General features: G+C 54.5%; 1 protein-coding gene across 10 annotated transcripts in view; it reads right to left on the bottom strand.

Annotated features, from left to right (window-relative positions):
• Positions 1-24,704, bottom strand: part of TNS1 (tensin 1) — a 225,196-nt gene that overhangs the window by 31,066 nt on the left and 169,426 nt on the right. For 7 of the 10 annotated variants that reach the window (XM_078450884.2, XM_078450886.2, XM_078450888.2 and 4 more), the window contains 3 exons: positions 11,168-12,772; positions 5,030-5,113; positions 320-516 (listed from right to left, as the gene is read on the bottom strand). In XM_078450884.2, the coding sequence (XP_078307010.2) occupies positions 320-516; positions 5,030-5,113; positions 11,168-12,772 (1,886 nt within the window). The remainder of the gene's footprint in view (positions 1-319; positions 517-5,029; positions 5,114-11,167; positions 12,773-24,704) is intronic. The other 3 variants (XM_078450894.2, XM_078450887.2, XM_078450889.2) reach the window with 1 other exon arrangement.

Genomic DNA, 24,704 nt, shown 5'->3' with positions numbered 1-24,704 from the left:
TCTTGTCAGTCTCTATGATCGGGTTCGGAGTGTAGAGACTGGGGTCATCTGTGTCATACCCAGGATCCTTACCACCCTACTAAGGGGCGCCCTTTAGGAGTCAAAGGGGGAACTTCAACCTCAGTGTTGATGTAAGAAGTGGGAGCATAGAAGTTATTTAGGGAGGGAAATGCCAGCTTCCACATGCCAGAGAAGAGACATAGGGTGAGAACTGAGTTTACTGACAGGAGAGTGTCACTCAGGTGACTATCGGGCCCCTGGATAGTTCAGGTGGGCTCCACTACCCTCTCTGGCCACAGGACACAGCCCAAGGACTCACCTCTTTGGGCCGCCCTCCAGGATTGAGGGCGATGGTGAGAGCCAGCTCGGGGGAGACACACTGGACAGGGGAACGGACCCCAGGGCTACGGGGAGACGCAGGTTCTGGAGACTGGTTCTCATACTGTCCATCGCTGGCTGCCCGCCTCCGGAGAGGGGCTGGGGGTTCTGCAGGCTGCTTCTCCCGAGCCTGCACCCCTGGGAAGAATGCAGGGCATAGAAGGCAATGAGCATATTAGGCGAGAAAGGATCGATGAGGCCCAATCCCCCCAGAGAAGGCGGTGCACCTTAGCCAGGGGCCACACTGGAGCTGGGCCTGTCTCCCCTGAGTACTCCCCACCAGCTCCCTCCGCCTGCACCCCAGGCTTTCTCTGCAGGGCGGGGGAGCTGCTAAGGTTGGGCTGGCCTTCACCGGGAATCGCTACCCTGCACAGGGCTGGGGCCCAAAGCACAAGGGCTGATACAAGAAACAGATGTCAACTCTTTGCAAACCCTGGAGGCAGAGGGCCAGAGCTTCCAGGGAAATGAGGGAAGGTGGAAGGAGGAGAGACAGTCTCCAAGGTGACCGCGTCAACCGACAAGCAACATCAGGCCCGTGGGGAAGAAATTTGGAAAGAGCCAATAATGCATCATCTTGCAAATGGTGCTCCCGAGGAGAAACAAAGAAATGACTCAAGTCTTATCGTGAAGTCCCCAGCCCCAGCTGGCCCCTAGAATATCGCCGGTCTTCTCTGGGGTTCCCCACCCTTCCTCCCATGCATCTCTGAAACCTCTCGCCAACTTCCCTTCTGCCGGCCCCTCATCTACTCACCCCTTTCCTCGCCCCTAAGATGGTGAGCTTCCCACCCTCCCCCTCCCAGCAGAACAGCAGGCAGAGGGGCTGAAGTCATGAGCTCCATCTGCTTTTCTGTATCCCCTCCGTTCCACAGGCCCGGGCACGTTGGGAGCCTCGCCCTCCTTCCTTCCCACTCCGTCTTCCCACAGCTGGGCTGAGGCACGGAACCCATTGCCTCATGGAGCTGGCTCCAGAATCCTCGAAAACTTACTCCCCAGGTCCCGGAGGCCAAGACCCAGCCTGAGGACAGGCTTCTTGTCTTCATTATCTTGTGTGAGGGAACTTTCAGCTCTGCCTTCACCACTTCCCGGGAGGGCAGGTGAAGTGAGAGGAAATGCCGGGATATTCCAAAGGTCACGTAGGACGCTGGCCGCACCAACCTCATGCCAGCACATCTGGGAACGCTGTCCCACCGCACACCACTCACGCACACGCACACGCACACACGCACGTGTGCCCACCGCTGGCCACTAGAAATGTGCCAGCGCAGCCAAGCAGAAATCACCCTCCTGCAGAGCGAATCGTCTACCATCCACAGTGGGGTCGGCGTGCCCCCAGGTGCCCCACCCCCAGCTCCGGCCTGGCTCAGCCACTAAGGCTGCCGTGAGAAGCACTTGCCGGGAAGCCTTCCTACTTGTCATGAGCAGCAAGATGCCGAGGCCAAACTAGGGCCAGACACACACTCTCTCTCACACACACACACACACACAGTCACTCATGTCCCATTACTGGGGGCCCATCCAGACAGCAGCAGGACTGGCATAATTTACAAAGGCACAGCGGTACCCAGATGGGGTGGGGTCCGCTTTGGGCTCCTCATTGCCCAGAGGCAGCCTCCCTGTTATCTCCACCAAGACAAAAGAGCCCCTTGATGGGGACAGTGATCCAGACTCCCAAACGGCTCTCCTTAAAGCAAAAAAGCCCTCACCTTAAAATGCCCTTATTTTCAGAATAGAAGCATAGGGGTCACATAGCCCTAACTAGGGTCTGAGCATCAGCCCGGGTCAAAGGTGCAGGCAGGCCCTGAAAGGGCTGAGCAGCGCCCGGGGACCCCGCAGCAAACCCCAGGCTCCCAGCCCTCAGAGAAGCAGCAGCATCGAGTGCCACTTCACAACTGAGGGTGCGCCTGCCTTCACCCCGCTTCTCCCACCTCCGCTGAGCCCCTTCCTCCCCAGGCCTCCTGGGCAGCCTCATCTAGAGCTGCTGCTCATTTCATTCCTGGCAAAAACATTAGAAAGAAACAGACATAGCCATTGATTTTCTAATAATAATTGTGACAAAGGAGGCCCATTTGGGAAAGGCTCTAGGGGTTTGGAACGAAGTTCAGCCCCAAGGTTAAAAGAAATGCATTAGGGCCGGTTTTCAGTTCCGGCTCACCCAGCCCGGCAGCCTCTTTCTGGCAGGTCCCTGTGTCTTTGCAAGGGGTGGCCTGTTTGGGGATCTGATGTCTGCCCTTGAAAAGTGTGTCTGTTTTAATCCGAGGCCCTGAATCTCCCAGAGGGACAGAGAAAAATCTCCCCGGTTTGCTCAGAGCATCCTCCATGTCTAGGTGCCCCAGATGGTGGCCACAAATGGTGGCCACCTCGCAGAGGCGAGGCCAGACTACTGGAGGGGCTTCCCAAATGTGGAGACATGAGGCCCCGGCACAAGGCAGTCAGACATCTGAGAACTATCACACCTCCTCAAGTCCTAAGGCAGGGGGATGGACAGGATGACCTCCAAAGAGCCAGGAGTCTGCAGAAGGGGGAAGACCCCGCATTCCACTCCCATGGGGACAGCCCCTCCCCCCGCAGTGCGCCCCATGGCACCAGTGGCCGGCCAGGGCTCTCGCATTCTTTGAACACAGTATCTCACTGTTGTCCCCCTTGGCAGGCTCAGATATGCCCCGGAGTGCTGGAGAGCGTGTCCCCTCTCTCTTGTCCTTCTCTATGGGAGGGGAGACAGGGCATGGCCGGGGGGAGGGAAGAGAGTCCTACTGTTCCTCAGCCAAGCTGGGACAGCTGGACACAAGCTAACAGCCAGTGTCAGAGAGAGAACACCCCTCCCTCGTGTCCCGCAGACTGACCCATCATAAAAATAGGCTTGCTCCCCACTCCCCTCCTTCCCCCCACCACCCTCAACCCCAAGACTTTCTCAGTCTCTTGAGCCTGTTCCCAGTCTGTCAGGGCCTCTGTCTCCCTACACACACACAGGCGCGCACACATACTCACTCTCTCTCTCTCTCTCTCTCTCTCTCACACACTCACAGGCGCACACACATACTCACTCTCTCTCTCTCTCTCTCTCTCTCTCACACACACACACACACACACACACACACTGCAAGTCTGGGCGCTGTAGCCCTAACACACATCAACACACCCGCTCTGGCCGAGCACAGCCACCCACCACCCGAGTCCCACGGACAAATGCCCTGGTGTCAGGCTTCATCCCATGTCTCCCCTGCAGCCCCCGGACTGGCCACTTCCACCCCCACAGACCCAGCTCTTCTTTCCAGCCTTCCGATTTCCAAAAGACTGGATTCCTCAGCTCCAGGTGACGGGGCTGGGTGTCCGACGGCATGCCTGGGGCTCCGAAAGCCAGGGTATCCGGGAGGCCACCTGCTGGGCCAGGGCACCAGAAAGCCACACGGCGATCACACTAGCAGCCCCAGGGCAAGCCATGCCAGCTCCCCTCGGGACAGGCCCCCCCCACCCCACAACTGCCCCCATCCCCCAGGCCCAACTGAACACTCCCCACCACTGGGCCGAGAAAGGGTGAAGGGAGGGGAGAGGAGGCGGACAGGGGGCATTCTGCTAGAGCCATCTCCCCGTTATCCACAGACTGGGAAGAGGAGGGGCTGTGCAAGCACCAGATACCGCCATTGGGAGTCAACAATCCCCACTGTCCCCTAAGCCTTTTCCCGGAACTGCAGCCTTCTTAACCTGGGCCTTCGGGCTTCGAGGCTCAGGGCACTGATAACAAGATTCCCTCCATAGAGCTAAAAGACTATGGGCCTTTACGTCCGAGAGGCCAGGGGCAGACGTTAGTGGGCATCATCGAGCAGACACAGACCCTTGATAAAGGGTCCACCATACTGGAGGCCATGAAGCCACCAACGTAAAATACACATGGCAGGGCTATGATCTCTCCATTTTTCTCATTAGGCAATTGAGCCCTGAGTAATTAAGAGACCTGCCCAGGGTCACAGAGATGGGTCACAGGCAGAGCCAGGACCACACCCAGGGCTTCTGACGTTTGGCCACGGGTCCTAGGATCCGAGATTCAGGATGAGGTCAGAGGGTGTGCTGTATCCCCAGAGAATAGTGTGCTCTAGAGTGGACAGAGCACAGATGTTCGCTCTTTGTCGTGAGCCTGGTGGCCCACGCAAAGCACAGCCTAGCTCCTACCGAGGCCCTGGCCCAGCAGCCTGAGTGGTCTGGCCAGGGTAGCCAGAGAGCTGGGCTGTCCTCACCCTTACTGAGCACACTCACGCGGTGGCCTGCGTGTCCACCGGGAGCCTGTAAGTTCATCTAGTCACCCCAGACCCTGTTCCCAGCAGATAAGGCCAAGGCAAAAGGCATCAGGCCTGTGTCCATGCAGAAGTGGGAGCACTCGCTCATGCAGAAAGGAGGGGGAGAGAGTGTGGAGAGAGGGAGGAGAGAGAAGTGGGTGGGGGGGGGCAGTAAGGGGCTGGCAAAGAGAATGGGAAGAGATGGAAAGAACAGAACAGAAGAGGGAAGGAAGAAAGGTAAAGGGGAATGGAAAAATGAGGACAGAGGACTAGACTGGGCAAAAGTTTGGAAGAAGCGGCCCATGGAGCAGAGAGGAAGAGAAGCTGAGAGCCATAGTGAGGGCCGCAGACTTATCAGGGGGAAGGGGCAGAGGTGGACCAACCAGAGAGGGAGGAAGATCGGAGCCGGTGGAGAGGAGGCAGCTGGAAGCTCGTGTGCCCGATGCTCTGCAGCTTGGCGTTGTATGCTGCCCACCCCCACCCCGGGGAGCCGGCAGGGAGGGGGTGAGCGGGAGGGGATGACACCAGGCAAGGAAGGCACCACACCCATAGCACAGGGGGCAGGTGGACACGGGACACACGGAGAACGCAAGGGACAAGGCATTAAACAAGACGAAACAAAACAAAAACAAAGAGAAAATCAAGATTAGTTGGTGTTCTGAGTCTAGGATCTGACCACACGCTGGAGGGAGGTGGGAGGGTGTCAGGCAAGAAGAGAGGGTCTTGCTTCTCCAATGGCCAGGCGGACCTCCCGCTGTCGGCAGGGACGCCACAGCTCTTTCTTTTCTAACCCCAGCATGGGGCGAGCAGGTGCCAGCCAGAGACCAGGAGACTACAGTCCTGTCGCCCCACACCTCACCCGCCCTCACCATCGGCCTGGCCCCATCCCAGGACCTGTCTCCTCTCATGGTCACCTGCCTCTTCCTGGCCTCAGCTGTGATCCTACCAGCCTGGCCCAAGGGCCACACTCCCTAGCCTCCTAGCATCCCTCTGCCCTTCACCTTTCCCTCACACGTACCTTAGGTAACCTTCTTCCCCGGAGCCCCTTACATTTCTACTGCCGCCCAAAGCTGCTGGGCACCACCAAAAAGTCGTTAAAATGAGCCCACCTGAATGCACTAGAAAGACCTACTATGCCATCCTTTAATCCACCGTCACTGACCTCCTGACACCTCAGGGGCCGCACAGGGAACCAGGCTCCTTCACCAACCCTCTGCTTCACAAGCTGCTCCACACCGGTTTCTTGGCCACTTCGTCTTCATGCCTCCCACCGTCAAATGTGGGAGGCTCTGGGACTCAGTCCTAGGACCTCTTCTGTATCCGTGCTCACCGCTAGGTGCCATATGCAACGCCACACTTCACGTGACATCACATACTGGCATCATAACACCCGCATTTTTAAACTCCAACCTCTCCCCTTGGTGGTTTCGAGGGCATCCCAAATCGATCACGGCCAAACTCACACTTAGGACGTTCCCCCCAAGCCTGCTCTTCCCACACCTTATCCATCTGAGGAAAGAGCAACTCCACCCTTTAGTTGCTCAGACCCAAAACCCTAGAGCGGCCCTTGACTTGTTCACATCCCACCTCTAGCCTTGATGGCTCCACCTCCAAAACTGTCTACAACCTGAGCACCTCTCACCATCTCCACAGCCACCTCCCTGATCAATAGCGGCAGCCTCCTCACCGGTCTCCTTCCTTCCATCCTGGCCACACCGATCCTTCTAGAGCAAGTCGGATGATGTCGCTGCTCTGCACACAGCACACAGAGTACCAAAGTTCTCACGATCACGTAAAAGGCCCACTGCAAGCCGGCCCCCACTCCCATCACCTCTCTGACTTCATGCCCCACTAGGCTCCTCACATCAGGCACACCCCCACCTCAGGGCCTTTGCACCTGCTGTCCCATCTGCGCATTCCCTGGTGGCCCGGTGAAGCCTCCTCTGATCCTACGTAAAGTGCAACCACCCATCTACCCTCTACCCCTCACTGACGCTTGACTGCTTTAACTTATCTCTATGGCACTTATCAGCAATCTGACATATTATATATGTGTTTGCTTATTTGTTTTTTGTCCATCTCCGCCATGAAGGCAAGGATTTTTACCTGTTTTGTTTACCTCCATTTTCCCAGAGCCTAGACTAACACAGACTAGGGATTCGTGCTGAATGAATGACTGAATGGGCCTCGATGCCATCTCCTATTTCCATGATGAAATGTAAATGTTGGGTTCTCAATTTGAGGTCCCAAAGCTTGATACAGATATTTCCCTGTATCTGTATTCATCCGTTATTCTTGCTTCACAAAGAGGTATCTCACTTCCTGCTTGAGCCTAAATCATCCACCTGGGCTCCTGGGCCTATATCCCCTCTTACCTCCTTAGAGACCTTATTCTAGCAACTTCTTTCTTTCTCTTACATTCTTTTTCTTATTTCTTTTCCCTCCATATTCAACCTCTGTTTCTCCTCTAAAAACATTCTCATGCCTCTTAAATTTACAAAAAGAAAAAAAGGAAAAAACAGGCTCTCGATATCTTGCTACCCTCTTTAGCTACTGTCGTCTTCCCTTTTATCACACAGCCACTTGAAAGAACAGTTGACATCCTGTCTGTACTCTCCCTGCACTCGCTCCTCACTCCTGCAGTCTGCTTTCTGTCACTCTCTATATGCCTTTGAAAATCCCTGGGGCCACCTAATTGGCAAGCCCGGTGAACTTCTCCCAATCCTCTTCCTCATGATCCCTCTGCAGTGACACTGCGAACCCCCCACCCCTCCCCCTGGAAACCCTCTACCGTCTTCACTTCTGCGGTGACCCACTGTCCCTGTCTTCTCTCACTGTCCTGAACATTCCGTCTCAGTCCCCTTCCTCTCTCTTCTCCTCATGGCCATCTCGTCCTACTTTTCTCTCCATGCCCCCTGACACAGAGATCTCATCCATGCCCAAAGGTGTGACCTACATCTTTGCGAGGATGACTCCAAAATCAGTAGTTTTTCCACTCTTTCAAGCTCCAGTTCCAAATGTTTAGCTGTTTTCCATACATCTCTCCTACCTGCAGGCTCACCGTCACCTCCAGACTCAACATAGGGAACACTGGCATCTCCGTCTCACACAAAATCCACTTGTCCTCCTAACTCTGGGCTGGTTAGTGGAACTAGCATTCTGCCCCTATTCGTGGAGCCTCAGAATAATCGTCGACGTCTTCCTCTCCTTCACCCACTACATCCAATCAACTTGTAAATGCATTGGTTCTACTCCCGCGGCGTCCTTGACACTTTTCTTTTTCAACTCCACGGTCAGCATCTTAATGCAATCCCCCAACCCAGTCTACCTAATAAGCAACTACACCTCCTTAACTCAAACAAAGTCTCCTCTTTTGCACCCTTCCTGCCCAGATTCACCAGCTACATCTTCCTAAATTACAGCTTTGATCATGGCTTTCTCCCGACTAAACACAGTCATGGGTTCCTACATTGCCACCAGGTAAGATTCAAGCTCCTTGGTCTGGTATTTTAAGACCAACCAGAGGCAGGCCCCAGGCTACCTTTCTTGACCTCTCACACTACCTAAATTGCTCTCAACCTCCTATATCCATCAAACACTTCTGCCTTCGTGTCTTCACTAAAAACCCTCTCTCTCCTATGACCCCACCCACTTTCAAACTCCTACTCATCTTCCAAGTCTCTATCTAAAACCCACACGCAACTCACTCCTCAATCTCTCCAGCTGATACTGATCTTTCCTTTTTCTTCATTCCCACAGAACTTTCCCCATGTCTCACTTATTAGGAATGACTTCATTTTAAAGTTCCAGTCCTTTTTCCCCTTACTAAACTCCAGACTCCTTTAGGGATAAGATTCACACCTGATTTCCAGCATGCACTGAAATCTCTACCTCTAGAGACATCTGAGATCAGTCCAGTCACATAATCAGGATCATACGGTAACATGAACTGGACAACTCTGGCTTCTATCTCTTTTTCCTGCCTTCTTGCACTGGCTAGGGTATCCGATACAATGTTAAATGATAGCAGTGATACTAGGCATGTTTATTTTGTTCCTAGTGTAACAGGAATGCTTCTAACCTTTCACACGAAAGTGTGATGTATGCTACAGGCTTCTGGTGCCTACCCTTTATCAGGTTAAGAAAACTACCCCTATGTTCTCTGAGATCCAAGCTTAAATAAGATAGGAGGACCTGTCTGATCAAAGTGGAATGAGCCAGGGATATAGTATTAAGGTACAGAGGAGGTATTGAGCCTAGGGAAGAAAAGGCAGACCTGTGGGAGAAAAGCCAGGAGAAACCAGATCAGGTTCGTGGCCATGAAGAGGCTCTCCCTCGGGTCTAAGCTTCCTGAGTTACTCACGCTGAAGCTTACGTTCCAGCTTCTGGCAGAAGAATGTACAAGAAGCAGCAAGAAGCGGTCCTGTCTATTCCCTGACTCCCATACTGTTGCACGCGATGATCCTGACAGGGCATCTGTACCTACACAAGCACGTCAGACACTCTGCAGGGCAAACAGGACCCGCTGACATAGGAAATACTTCCATGGCAGGGCATGAACCAAAGAGGTCCCTTCATGGCCCTGGGGACCAAACGTATCTGTCCTCTCTATGCATCTCATCCCTTCTCTGACTGAGGTAGAGAAGAGGAAATTAGGGCTGGAGACAGAGATGCTGTACCAACGACGTCTCTCCCTTCCTGTGACTCCTTGGCAGCCAAAGCCTGAGCAGCTAAGGATATGGATGGTGACAGTCAAAACCTCAGAAGCCGGTAGGAGAGAAAAGGGCTGAGGGGAGACGCACTATAAGATGAACACACTTCTGGAGCCATTCAGGTATGGCTTCCTTTAGGGCAAGCTCCAGGAGAACTACACAGAAGGGTTTTCTGGTGGGGGGGGGTAGGGAATTCACTCTGTTTCCCCAGAGAATCTGCCCCCCAGATCCTATCATTAGGCTAGAGGGTTACCATTCATCGGGCCACCTCAACTCTGTAAAATATTAAGAGGGCCACATCCCTCTCCCTTGACCAAAATCTGTGACAAGGAAGCCAGGGCCCAGATGTGGGACAAAGCAAAAGACGGCAGCCCCCTGTGGACCACTCCATAAAGCATTTCACGTCTAGATCTATAGAGCTACTCATCCCGTGTTTGACTCCCCACTAAAAGCAACGATGTTCTCGTGGGCCAGCTCTCTAGGCGAGGTGAGACCCTGATTACCAACTTCCATGGTGTAAATACTTTCATGACGGCCAATTTGAAGTTGCTGACAGTGGAACTTGGGACTGTGCTCTCCTCTGAAGTACAGCAGGGCATCTATGCCCCCACACCCCAATCCTGAACCCAACCCAATAGCCAGCTGGCCTGCCCTCAGCTACTTCCCCAAGCCCACTGTCCATCCCCAGGGAGGGTGTGTCCCTCTCTCCTACAGCTGGCACGGTGACTCAGCTTCCCCTAAATTTAGGGAAAAGGGTGGAGGGCAGAGTCAGCCGCCCAGGCTCCTCTTCTTCTCCCTGAACTCCCACCACCCTGTCAGCTGAGGGGCTTGGCACAAGGTCCCCTAGCCCCAGTCTCTAGTCCATCCCCGCCCGGCCTTACCTCCACAATGAAAAACACCCCCAGGATTTCCCACCCAGTGTGGCTGCCCCCATGGAATGGTCATAGGCTTAGGCCATTAAGAAGGAAGGGAGACCTTCTGGTCCCTCCCAACATGACTCTGCACACTCGGCCATTTCTTGCCTTTATCTCCCCAGTGAGCTCTCTGGTCACCCCATTCTCTCTCCTCTCTCCAGGAAGATGAGCCCATTCTCTGATAGGAAACAGAGTTTGGTTCCTCAGCGCCTGCTTCTCATACAGAGCAGGTCCAAAAGCCATGACTAACAGGACAGTTGAACAAGAAGGGGACCTTGGCCTCCCCACCAAAATGAGACATATCTTGAAAGGACCCACCAGGGTTGAACACTCGGGTAGAGCCCAAGGCCTTTAGGACACCCCTTCTATCTTTGTTATGCCTCTGAGTCTACAGAGGTCTCCCTCCAGCCTTCTCCACACCTTCCCCCTGGGAACTGAAGTCTGAGGACAGCAGGCAGTTGCAGAAAGCATCTTCTCTCTGCATAGAGAATCTGTACTCCAGCCCCAAAGTCACCACTTCCAAGAAACTTTCCCTGATTGCCCTAGGTGGTAAGCCTTGCTTTCCCTCCAGCTCTGGGGCTTTGGTCCCCACCTCTGTCACAGCACACTTTACATTCCTGTGTAGCTGTCCCTTAACTAGACGGTAAACTCCCTGAAAGCAGGAACTGAAAGACACTGATCTTTGAATCTCAATGCCTGGCTTACAGCCTAACAGACAACAAAGGCAGGAAGGGACGGCTAGGACGAGGCTCCTGACAGCCTCTCCTCCAGGTCCAAGCGGCACCTGCCAAGGGGCGACGGCTGTGCCTACACCTCCTCCCCACAGCGAGACCAACCAAGACCAAAGAGGGAAGGGGAGGGGATTCCTAAGACTGATGGCCCACGAGGCTCTTACCTGCTACCCGGTGGGCCACCAGCCCCTCCAGGTTCAGTGGCTCCTCTTCTGGAGTGCGGGAGGGGTCTGAAGTCACCTCCTTTGGTGGGGGCTGAGGCTGAGCAGTGAGGCCAGGGAGAGAGGCTGGGGGCTGCTGAGGCCCTGGAGGGCTATGGGTAGTTGGCAGGAAGGCAGACGAGGAGGAGGCGGCTGGGCTCTTTGGACGGAAACTCTGGTTGGGCCCACCTGGACACGGCTGATAATCGTAAGGTGAGTAAGCCCTGCCAGGAGGGAAGGACTCCAGGGAAGCCCGTGGGGCCGGCTCAGGGGCTCCCAAGGAATGCCCACTGGGGATGTAGCCAGATCTGGACTGGGTCAGTGGATGGGGCTGACAGGAGGAGCCGGAGAGAGGCTGGGAGGACAGCGGGGAAGCCCCTGGCCAGGCCCCTGGGACACTCTGGGACTTGTGCAGGGGGGCGGCGGCCGTCGGTTCCAAATCCAGCATGAGCATGTTGAGTGTTTCGATGGACTGCTCGATCTCCTGCTGGGAGGCTGCTCTTGGGAACTCAGGGAGGCCGGGGATGGGGGTCTCTGCCAGCGGCTGGGGGCTGGGCCTGCTGGGCCCGAGACTCTCCAAGTAGGCTCTATCCTGCTGGCGAGGAGGGGGACGAGGCTGCTGCTGCTGCTGCTGCTGCTGCTGTGGCTGCTGCTGCTGTTGCTGCTGCTGCTGCCAGGAATTCAGGCCCCTCTGCACAGCCTCCCGGCTGCTGCCCCCACGGGCCGGAGCTGGGGGCAACTGGGGCTCGGTTTCTGGAAAGGACTGAGAGCGGAACATACCGCTGGGGTCATGGCCATAGTGGGAGGTGGTCATTGGCTGCGGCCAGGCTGGGTGGGGCCCCTCCCGCTGGTAGCCGGCTAAACCCTCCTGTGTGGAGTAGGAGGGCCGCATGGGGGCCGTGTGGCCAGCGTGGGCAGGCACCGACCGGCTGGCGGACTCATAGGCGTAGCCCCCACCGTTGACCATAGGTTCCGCGGGATAGGGCTTGTCCAGACCGTTGGTCAGTGAGGACAGGGCCTCTGGGTAGCCCCCCTCGCTGGTGTTGGTGACCCCATCCAGGGAGGACAGTGTGCCCATGCTGCCCACGCTGTGCCCATCCTGGTTGGGCAACTCGTCATCCAGGATGTCGGTCTCCCGCTCAGATGCCAAGGCCCCACCGTTGACGTGAACCTGGGCCGGGACGACATGGCGGCCAGGGGAGGGCACGGCAGGGCCCCCCGCTGGGCGGGACCGGAGATGCTGGGTATGGTACATGGCGCCTTGCTTCTCTCTCTCTACGCCGAAGCCGCTGAGCAGACGGTCCAGCTCCCGCTTCTCCTCAGGACTCAGGGCAGCAGGGGCACTGGAGGGGCCAGGGGCAGGCTCATCGGTCTTGTCTGTTTTGGTGGAGGCTGTGGAGTTGCCGGAGTCACTGCTCACGGAGAGGGTGTGCTCTACGTGGTTGGGGGTGGCCGACAGGACAGGACGCGTGGCATTGACGGCTCCGGTGCTGCCGTGCAGGGAGTCCTTCTTCTTCACCTTGGCATACAGGCTCCCGTCCAGAGGCCCCTGAGTGTGTCCCACCACCTCTGTAAGAGAGCCGCGGGGGGAACAACAATCAGCAGACGTCGGTGGGAGGCAATGACATCTCCTCCCCAAGGAAAGGAGCCAAGAGCTTCCGTTCCCTAGACCCTAAAATCTCCTCGCACCACCCGAGATAGAGCTGATGTCAGAGGATATAGGGGAGGAGGACAAAGGGACCCCTACCCCAGGCTCTTGGGCCCCAACACCCGGCTTCAGGGCCAAACAGTGAAGTCTAAGACTGGCTGGGGTGCTCTGGGAGCAAGATGCCCCAGTCCAAAGCCTGGCTCTGGTATCTCCTCAGCTTCCCAAAGACCTGGAGGTACTGGGTCAAGATGGAGTTCAGCCAAGCCAGCACTCCCCGTGCTTTTCCTCTGAATGCTGGGCTCATGGGCTTCTGGAAAGGGGGTTCAGGGGCCAGGGTGGCATGGGAAACATCTTAGGAATCCAGAACACAAAAGGAGATGTTCTCATCCAGGAAGGGTGTCCCCTGTGTCATTTTGTCTGCACACAGCTCTGGCGACCCCATGAGCAATACTTTCTCTGAAAGGAAAGAGTGAGCGCTGGGTGGCTCAGGGCCAAAGGGCTGACTCAGGAACGAAGAACTTCCCCACCCAGAGGGACTCGGTGATTTCACACCCTGTACAGTCAGCAGCCCAGCTTCCAGCCCCGACACACACACACACACACACACACACACGCACACATACACACACGCACACACGCACAAGCACCTCCCCTCCCCTCACTCCGAGGCAGGCCCCCAGCTGGCAAGAAAAGAAAGTCCCCTCCCAAAAACTGCACAAACTCCAGCCAGACACCAACAGTCACACACACACACCAACCACACACGGGAAAACCAGACACAAAGACATCCAGACACAAACACACACCAGCTCATAATCACCCAAGTCGAACACCCAGCGGCCAAATCAAACGCCCTGGTGCGCTCTTGACGTACACGAGACAGGTGACCTCGAGACGCCAATCACCTTGCTAGGCACTTTACACACACATTATTTACACACACATCTAATCCTGTGAGTCAGCGAGTTTTACACCTACTTTAAGGATGGGAGAAACTGAGGTTCACAGAAGTGAAACCATTTATCTGCAGATACACAGTATCTGGTAAAGCGAGGATTTAAAATCAGAGATTTAAAATCACTTAAAAGTCAATTAAAATACAACTAAATTAAAAGCAAAATTAAAATCAGAACTTCAAAGACCACGCAATTTCTATTATTCCACATTCTCATATCTCACACACACACATACACACACACACACACACACACACAGTAAAATAAACACATAAAAGGCAGCAATACCCAAAAATAAATACTTAAATTTAAAGCCACAATCATTCCAGAAAATACAAGCTCCTACCATGCCCAAGGATCAGCCCTCAGGCCAGAAGTGGCAGCCTCTAAAAATAAACACTCGTACAGAAGCCCACGGCCAAAAACAAGTGATCAGACAACCACAAAACAGGAACATCCTGATCAACACACACACACACACAAACCACAGGCCAACCAAATGACGTCACCGGGAGCAGGCACAGAGATGCCGGCAAGGCACACGGTCCACACACACCCCCCGGGGGCTGGATGCTCTGCCCATTCACTTAACTCTCCAGAACCATCTATCTGTCCCCAGTTTTCCCTGGGGCTTTGGGATGCCAGCCGGCAGCAGGCCCCAAGCGATAGGGGGCCAGAGTGTGGCCACAGCCCTAGGCTCACAGGGATGGGGCTGGTCTGAATCAGACATAGGTCTGAATCTCCAGCGGTCTGCTCCCTGTGCCAGGTCCCCTAATAGTTGCTAAGACGCAGATACAAGCATGGCTGCCTCTTCTAAGTGGCCTGTCACCGTCCCTAAAGGTGTCGAAGCTACTAAAGGAGAGAGGCTGTCCTTCGTACCATGTCCTCTAAAGAACTGGGCTCCTTGCTACACCAAATAAGAGACCCCAGCTGACTGCTTCCCTAGCATTGCCGACAAGGGCTCTCCTCCACTCAGATTTCCAAGGGTGGTGCCGTGAGAGTGGGCCCCTCGCATCAGTCAGAGGAGGCTGGAGGGCTGTCCTTCCTTCTCTCTGTGCCTGGAAAGCTGCTGGCACCAGTGAAACAGGCCCATTCCGGGGCCCTGGCCCCACTCTGCAGCTCACGCTGCGAGACGCCAGGTGCCTTCCGGGCCAGGGAGCTCCTGCATCCCCTGCACCTCCTTAATCCCCCCAAGTCCATGCTCATGTGGTCTGGGAAGTGGCGGGGACAGCAAAGCAAAGGGTGGTGTGTCCAGTACGCTCCCCATCTGCACTTAGGGTCGATGAGAACCGCTGGGTGCAAACCAGTGCAAACCTGTAAGTATCCTTTCCTTCCGGGAGAAAGTGGACCCACTCCTGCATCTCACTCGGGTTCATAAAAGAAGAGCTTTTGGCAAGAGAGCTAAGAGAGCGTTCCCGGAGGCAGGGAGGAAGAATTCACACTAATTACCACTACCTGATATCTCATCCCTTTTGGCCCCTTCATTGATTCTGACAATGTCAAAATTAAGCTCATTCTGCCACGTAATCTACCCCCAAGGGGTCCACTGTTTGCAGCAACATCAGGAACAGTAACTGCCAGGCCACTGAGACTGAGTAAGAAAATGGAAGAAGTAAAAATTGTTGAACTAAATCTTTTTTGCAAAGTAACAAATGGAAATGTCTATTGCTGTCTTCCAAAAAGGAGCCAGCTGCTTCTGACCACCCAGTGCTAGCTACATGTTCCAGGCTCTTCTGCACCTTCACTGGTCTTCCTTTTCACATCAGGGGGAGACAGTGAGGACACCCCAGACCCATCCCGGGTCTGTCTAGTCCCCGTGAGGGTTCACTGAAACCCCAGCGTGTCAGCATGACCCCAGCGGAGGCATGCACCCCTGTTCCTTCTAAAGGAGATAAAGTGCTCCCCGCACCCCACACAGGTACACACATGCCCATCATTCCCTTCTGCCCATCCACCGTGGCCGCGTTAAGTGCTATTTAGCAGGACCACAAGAAGCCGGAACATAGCGCTGGTTTCAATCTATTAAGGCAGGAAGGGCAAAAGAGAGAGGCAGGCAGAGTAAGGAGGAGGGTGAAACAGAGAGCCAGAGAAGAGGGGCTTTAGAAAGGTGGGGGGAGATGGCTTTGAGGCTCTAAACCTGAGGGGCCACCAGATTCAACTCACAGTCCCAGAAGCCTCCAGGGGCATGACCAGTTTACGTAAATCCTCTCAGTTGAGAGGTTGCTGGGCATCCAGGGGCAGGGAGCAGGGGGCAGAGGAAGAACCTGCCTGGTTGGTGGGGCCGTGGGGACAGGAGGAACCTGTCACCAGCATGGGTGACAGTGGAACAGAAAGCTAAACTTCAGGGGAAACGCGAGTTACAAGCAGCCCGGAGTGGAGAGCTCTCAGCCCCAAGGCCAAGCCAGCCAGAACGTCCTGTCTCATGGGCCTTCTCCCTGGCCATTGCTCTAGGGAAGCCGAGAAGCCTGCAGTCCTTTCAAGGCCCCACTTGCTTTGTCTGACTACATCTCCTGGCTCTCCCCAGCAGCTGCTCCGAACCCGCACTCCACCCTCGACGCTGAGCTTGATTGTACCAAGAGGCCCTTATTCCACAGCGGCCGTACTCCAGATGTGTGAGTCACGCTTTTGGAAAGCCCTGAGGAAAATCCCCAGCTGACTTGGATGTGGACCTACTCCCTAGGCTCCTGCCAGCAGGCCGCGGAGGTGTGTGCGGTGCTAGGAGGAACGGCACAGGCCAGGATGCAGGGAAGGAGGGACGCATCCATCCCGTAAGCTTCAACCAGAATGAAAGAAACACGGGTGCAAAGGTGATACGGGTTTAGGGCAGGTGTTTCCCAATTTTGATGTTCATAAGCATCTCCTCCAGGGATTGGTTAAAAACATGTAGATTCTGGGGCCCCACCCCCAAAGATTTTCACTCATAGGTCTGGGGTGAGGCCAAAGAGCAGTGTTTTAGCTCTCCCAAGGTTCTGGGGCTCACACAGGTGGATAACATCTTGGGAAACCCTGATCCCAGTGGTCAGCACTTTGGACTCTGAGATTAAGGATCCTCACTTCTCTTACTCATGTCTAGTGGAGAAATTTTCTTGTTTAGATGTCAGGACAGATGGCCTGACCATAAAGAATAAAAGGTGCCAGGGGCACCGGGGTGGCTCAGTAGGTTAAGCGTCCGACTTCGGCTCGGGTCATGATCTCGCAGTCCGTGAGTTCGAGCCCCGCGTTGGGCTCTGTGCTGACAGCTCGGAGCCTGGAGCCTGCTTCAGATTCTGTGTCTCCCTCTCTCTCTCTGACCCTCCCCCATTCATGCTGTGTCCCTCTCTGTCCCCAAAATAAATAAACGTTTAAAAAAAATTTTTTTTTTAATAACAAAAGGTGCCAGGCTGATCGAGTGCAAGAAAGAAGTTTCCTTTAGTGATGATTCAGTGAGGAGCGACCCCTCCTTGTCTAACCTGCAGACCTGTTTTGAATAGTGAATGATTTATTAAGGTTTTCAGGATGGGGCCTTTCATGATAAAAAGTCTTTTGGGTCCACATCCAGCAGAATAGCAATTCATTAAAATATATTGCCCAGAGCAGTGATGACCAACCCTTGTGGAAGAAAATCAATGCCGTGCCAATAGGAAGAGGCACCGTGCCCACCGTGGACACAGGTAGCTCAGAGGCAGACCGGGGCCCCCGCAGACCCAAAGGGAATCTCAGCTCCTTACACACGGGAGTGGAGCATCAAAGGCCATGTGTGTCCAAGAAGCAGGTGAGCTTTGGGGCACCCGGGTGGCTCAATTGGTTAAGCGTCCAACTCTAGGTTTCAGCTCAGGTCATGATCATGATCTCACGGTTCGTGAGATCGAGCCCCATGTTGAGTTCTGTGCTGGCAGTACAGAGTTTTCTTGGGATTCTCTCCCTCTCCCTGCCCTTCCCCTGCTTGTGCGTGCATGCTCTCTAAATAAATAAATAAGAAATAGGTGAGCTCTGACAAGGGCTGAGGCTAGGCCAAGAAGCAGCCTGGAGAGCAAGCTCTGGACGTGTTAACCTGTCAGCCACAGACTCTCCTTTGGCCATGGAGGGAGCCAGGCTGGGGCTAGGACCAGGGCTATTGAGAAGCAACAGTGTAAGAGCCAGAGGAGGGGGCTAGGTAGCAGGGAGGCCACAGAGATATGGTTCTGGAGAGAAGGCAGAGGAGATGTACCCCTTCCCACCCCACCTTTGTGCCAGATACACCCCGTTACTCCAAAGGATGGTCCCCATCTTAATGGCAAGTCAGCTTGCATCAACCATTTAACCACACAGAGCCCAGCCTCCAAGCCTGGTGAGTGAAGATTCAGATGCTCACTTGAAGGTTTGCTGAGGGACGAGACTCAGGAGCTAAGTAGCTAGAGTTCTAGTAAGCTAGAACTGGGACATATGGACACTATTCTCCTCTCTCTCTATTCCTCTTTACCTATTTTAACAGCTTCCATCACCCACAGAGTAAAGCCCAACCCTCCACTGCTGGACTGCCAGACCTCTTCTCATCTGGCCCTTGTCTGCCTTTTGAAGCCTCACCTTCACTGTCCTCAATACTCCTAATACCCTTCAACGCACTCAATATTCATATGCTCTTTCCTCCTCTGGGCCTTGTACATGCTGTTCCTTCTCCTGTAAGATCCTTCCTTGCTTTTCTTCCCCAAAGCTCCCAACTTCCCTGGAAAACCCCTTTCTCCTCCTTCAGGTTCAGTCTGAACTTCTTTGTGACACATTCCTCAACCTAACCCTTTTCCCACAGCCCTCCAAACTGAGATTAACCTCTTCTCTGTTCCTGTTGCCTTCTTCAGACAACTACTCTAACACCAACCTCCCTATTGCTATCCATGTTTGTCCTCCCACTAAGGTGAGGGCTCCTGGAGAAAAAGCCTTTGTCTCTCCCCACACACACCCCGGTCCAGTGCCTGGTTCCCAGAAGGTACCCTTCACAATATGTTCTACGTGAACAGTGCCTCTTGGACTTTAAGGCATAACCTACATGGCTATACAGGACAGCTCTACAGGATGCAGTGCCTGGCACACATTATACGTTTCCTAAATGCTTCTTGCGTTATATTAAATAATCCAAAAACTTTTATATAGTCCTGTCAGCTACTGAGACACTCTTCTTCCACTGCCACCCGGGGACGAGAAAAATCAGAGGTTCAAGGTGGACCCAAGCTTCTGCCAAAAGGAAGAAGAAAGAGAACATCACGAGAGAGGAGTGTTTACGTGGTTATTAGCACCGGCTGGGTACGGTGGAGGTGCCTGTAAGCTGGCTGAGCCAGAGCTGGACCCATGGGGTCTCTCAGAGGGCTCCGCGGCCATACTCCAGTCCAGTGGACGTTAGCTTTCTTAGGTAAGGACCCTTGGGGATAGCTGATGAAAGCCTAGACTAATTTCCAAAAAAAATGCACAAACACAAATGTCGTACCTAATTTCAGGGGGTCAACAGACCCCTCCAAGTCCATCTATGACTCTTAAATTTAGACGTATTCATCGAACAGGGTGCTGCTTCTGGGGATCCCTCTCTGGCACCCGGGATTCCGCCAAGAATGCCAGGCTCTGCGAGAGACAGGAGAGCGCACCAAAAGGAAAATCTTCTGGTTGGGGGAGCGCAGAGGGGGTCTAGCCCAGAGCAGCCCACTGAGTTGCGACCTGCCCGAGGAAGGCAAGGGTGAGGAGAGGATGGTGATGGACAGGGGCATGCAGAACCTCAGCCCCATGGCCCAGGCACAACCTGGGGTCCTCCTGAGACACCCTAGCAACAGTGGCAGGGATCTCCTGTGCCCCTGTCTGTGACAGCCTTAGCCTCCACCCATGCTGACCTCCCATCCTACAGCCAGCCGGGGACTGAGGCAGCCCTTTGTTCCTCCCAGCTGCAGAGAGCTCTGGAACATCTCCAGATGGAAACGGGCTTCCTCGGGGACTCTGAAGGTCAGCAGAATTAGGGTTGAAGGGGAGCACGCAACTCTCTGGAGGGGAAGCGCACAGAGGAGACACTGCCTCTGAGATGGCAGAGAACAGGCAACAGGTGCAGCCCGAGAGACTTAGGTCCACATTGGGAGGTGTCCGCGGAGGAGCACGGGCCCTCAGGCCCCGTGGGCAGGGACAGACGAGTCCACGCATGGCAAACAGACACCTCTCTTCTTGTTTCATAGCACTTGGAGGGAACCCACTACGTTTTCCGAGACTGGACAAAAGATCAATAAGATTCCTCTCAAGGCTGCTGTCAATCTTTTCACAGGTGGCTCTGTGCTCTGTACAAGCGACCTCACCAGAGATACCCACAAACCCGCCTCTGTGGACCCAGGGAGGGTGGGTGGCCACCTCCGTCATTCCACTGAGACAAGAAAGAAAGAAGGCCCAATGTCCAAGTGGAGGCCTGCTCTCAACTTCACCCTGTGGGCCTTGAAGGTGGAGAAAGTCAGCAGTCAAAGAGAAATTGGAAAGACAGCCCCTCCCACGGGCTGCTCCAGGAAGTTAGCGGAGCCAAGAGAGCTTTTTAAACGTCATGAGGTTTTAAGCTAAAGGGTCTTAGGGGATCAGTTACTCCACTGCCCACCCCTCAGTTTTCAGGAGGCAATGACACTCAGCAGGCTCAGCGAATCCCTCCCCCTCCCCCCCCAAGGTCACCCAGCACAGAGAAGTTCGGCGCTCGTTCTCCTAACGGCCTTCAAGGTGAAGATGGCTGAAGTCTGGGGAGGGCAGGGGGACTCCATTCATGGCTGCACAACAAGAACCTCACAATATAATATATGGGGCTTCATCAAGCGATGATGATAGATGTGTCCCCAGGCCTTCCTCAGGAAGGACCCATGGCACTTTCACAGATACCATCTTACTGGAATTCCTCCAGAGAGAGGGAGTAGGGACAGAAAACTCAATCGTGACCTTTATTTCAGACCCGAGGGACCGGAGCCTGGATGATGTGTGACCTGCCGAAGTCACACGAAGGCCCACGCCTGTGGGGCAAACGTGAACTCTCAGGGCCAGCCGCTTGACTCCAGCCTGGCCGTCAGCTCCCACGCCAGGCACTATAAGCAGAGCCTGGCGCCCCCACTCCCTGCCCTCGGCCTATCCGGGCACCAGATATCACAGGCGCTCGGGACAGTAAAAATAGCACCCGAGCCCACAGCAACCGAAGTCCTTCTGCCAGGCCAGGGTGTCCGCCTGGACACTCAGGGATCCCTGGCCAGGAGGATGGTCGAGCCAATACAGGCCCTGCCAAAGTTGGGGGAAAGCCATGAATGGGAGCCCACGGGCGGCCAGCGGGGGAGTGGTCAGCACGGGGTGGGGGGGGGGGTGCCACAAAGCCCCGACCACAGAATGAGGGCGGGGGTGTCCTGAATAAAACATCCCACTGGGAATGTTTCGGGAGCTAGCCATGCCTCCAGTACATTCCCTCCACCCACCACCCCATTCTCATCCTCCGTGAGCGAGGCCAGCTCAGACACTCTGCCCCCCACCAACTCAGCCACCCCTCAGACCTGAGGCGGCGGCTTTCACTCGTCCCAGGGCAGCAAGTCCAGGAGGGAGGTGGCCACCTCCAAAGGCAGCGCGGCGGGCCACAGCCCCACACCGCCCCACGCGCTTCCTTGGTCCGGGTCCACGGCAGATCCCGGTCCACGAGCACAGAAGCACCCCCCCCCCCCACACCTCCGGGTCCTACAGGGAGCGCCACGCAGGGACACACACAACTGCCCAGCAGACACTTACCCTCTGGACGGAGAGGGAGAGAGGGGAGGAGAAATAACCACTCCGATCTGATCTCTGCTCCTTGTGCCTCAAGTTTCAAATAAGTCCTCCATGGCTGCAGCCCCAAGGCTGTCTGTGTCCTGCTCGGGGCTCCCTCAGACTGTCAGGGGTGGGAGGAGCCAGTGCCGCCTGCCTGCCCGGTCCACACGCACCACCCCTCCCTCCACTCACTCCCTCGCTCTCTCCCCCTCTCGGCCAGCTCTGCCTCGCTCTGGCTTGTAGGAAGCCAGTGGGATAAAACTCTGTCTGTAATTTCAGCCAGCTGGGTCCCCAGGGCTTCACTTATCATCCTGTAGCTATGCAGCTCTTGAATGACATCACAGTGGCTTCCCAAGCCCTCCACACGGAGCGAGGAGCGGCGGCCAGCAGCCCGGCCCAGCTCAGCCCCAGTCCCAAACCCATCGTGGCCCCAGTGCCCAGCAAAGTGGGAAGAGCGAGCCCGGGAGCAGAGCAGCCGGGATGCTAGGGGGAGAGAGGGAAGGGCCAGAGCTCCTACGATGGTATTGAGATTTATTTCTCCAAATTTTTCCACATTTTTTTCCATTCTCAGCAAATGAAAGGCAGAACAGATGACAACAATTTTCCAGCTGCTGAACAATAAGGTGGAAATCTTTTTTTTTTTTCCCCTCCCTCTCCCCCTCCTTCCCCCCAGCGGGGCAGAGTCTAGGAACCAGGACACTTCCTTGGCTTATAAAGGGGAAGAGAAAAAAAAAAAAAAAAAAAACACAAGCCCCCGTTTTTCCCAGAGGTGACAATAGTTCTGAGGAGAGGAACTGAGGTGTCACCCAGGCCGGTCTCTGGGAGGGGGACAGGAGCCCCAAAGTTACATTCTCAGTGCAGAGCTTTGGATTCTGGCTCAGCAAACTGAACGATTTATGAGGCCCAACTTTGGGAAGGCCAGTGGGCATCTGGCCCAGGATATTGATCCACCAAGGCCACCTAAGATGCCTCCAATTGACTAGCTCTCAATATTCAGCTTGTTGCAATCTATAAAGATCATGAAGAGTGGAGAGAATAACTTTTCAGAGCATCAGTGACATCCACATTCAACACCAAGCACCCAGACCTGAAGCAGGCCCCTCAGCCAAAACCACGAGAGCTGCCCGAAAGTCCCCACCATCATCCTGGCGTGCCCCCCAAAGTGCCAGAAAGTCCTGGTGTCCCTGACAGTAGGACACCAAACCTTAACTCTTATTTGCACCATGTTGGTGACTTATTTGCACATCAAGGGGATGTCCCAACTCTCAGAGTTGGTAAGAGATGGCCTGGGGGCTGCCGCCAGGCCATGGGGGCTTCAGGGTTTGTCATCTCCTTGAAGACCCCAGTTAGTTTGCAATCCCAGCATGCTTCTGCATCACCCCACCCCCGTGCCCAGACCTTTCACAGCCAAGTCTGGCGCCGCAGGCAGGCTCGGGAGGGAAGAGGCAGGAGCCTGAGCTGATACCTCAACCCTGGCCCCCTCCCCATTGCCAGCATCACTCTCTGGCTGCCTCTTTCTGAGACTAAAGAAGGAAAATAGGAGGAAGAACAAACGTGGTACCAAATGCCCTGTACGCTGGTCTTGCCCTGTCTAACTGCATCTACAGGGATGAGACGGGATAGGCCCTTAGCCCAGTAACACAGACTTCACGGACACCATTACGAATGGGGAGGGGAGAAGTGAATTTCCAGGCCTCAGGCTCCAAACTGGAGGCAGGACAACTTGGAATTTTCCCAGTGCCGGGTTGTTGGAAGACCACCATCTGGACAAACTACTGCAATTACCCTCCTACCTCCACAGAGCCTTCTAGAACTAACCAACAAACCCCAAGCTCCTGAAAGGGTTAAGGTTACCCAGTCCATGGACGTTCCTACCCAAACCCCACCCACAACAGTGTTAACCTAGATTTTATTTGTATAGGACCTTCTTGTTTATCTGTACATGTGAATCCTACCAACATCATTTTTATATAATTTTGCAACTTTTAAAATAAACTTCATATGGGGCACCTGGGCAGCTCAGTCGGTCGAGCATCTGACTCTTGATTTCGGCTCAGGTCACGATCCCAGGTTTGTGGGATCAAGTCCCGCATCCGGGTCCACACTGAGCATTAAGCCTACTTGGGATTCTCTCTCTCTCCCTCTGCCCCTCTCCCTTGCTTGTGCACGTGCACGCTGTCTCTCAAATTAAATAAGTAAATAATTAATTAAAAACCTAATTTAAGCTCAAGTAGTTCTAAGCATCAATACCCATAGATACATACCGTATAAAATCTGTACCTTTTTTTCCTAACACGCATTAAAATAAATGCACCTAAAATCGTTTCATATATAATTGTCAACCTGGCCAACATAACCACACTTTGGAAACCACCGCACAAGTCCCTAGAAGTCACAACCGGATCCTACGGTTCTGTGCTACCTCTAGAGACCGGCTGCACCAGAAGCCCTGGGAGTTTTATAAAAACCCTGAACCCCTGGCCCCACCCCAGACCTTCAGAGGCAGAATTGTGAGAGGTGGGGCCTAGGGAATCTGAATTGGGAAACGCTCCCCAGCTGAGAACGCTAGGCCACCAGGTTTGGGAAAAACTGGTCCTTGCTCTGCTTAACTATTTTCAGCTATGGGGAATCTTACTATCCCAAAATGCCCACTTCATCTTTAGATGGCTGTAACGGGTAGGTTTTAGCACCCTGTTTTTTCCACTAACTGGCCTTATCGTGCCCGATGGCAAATTTCTGCCACACGAGAGCTCTTCAGATACTAAACGTGGTGCACATGTCCTCCTAAGTCTGTCCTTTGACAGGCAGTATCTCCCCAGAACCCAACCTGGAGTCCCTGCGCCCGCCGTACCATTACCTCCCTTTGCTTGACTATCCGAGCACCCGTGTGAGTGGTTTTATCACTGGGAAGCAAGGGTCCCACAAACAACGCATGTAACTCTCTGACCTATATGGCCCCATACGCCTATCACCTCCCACGTTCTGGAAACCACACCTTTAATAATGAAGCCTAATATTATACCCAGCCCTTCTTGCTCATGTCACTTCAGCATCTGCCATGAACAGTGGCTAAGAACACAGGCTTAGGGGTCAAGCAGACACTGGTTTGAATCCAGACGCTACCACTTACTAGCTTAGTGCAACCCTGGGCCGATTACTT

The sequence above is a fragment of the Panthera onca genome, chromosome C1 (genome assembly GCF_046562875.1).
Source record: "Panthera onca isolate mPanOnc1 chromosome C1, mPanOnc1 haplotype 2, whole genome shotgun sequence".
Taxonomy (NCBI): domain Eukaryota; kingdom Metazoa; phylum Chordata; class Mammalia; order Carnivora; family Felidae; genus Panthera; species Panthera onca.
The sequence above is the reverse complement of the archived record's forward strand: the minus strand, read 5'-3'. Positions and strand labels throughout refer to the sequence as shown.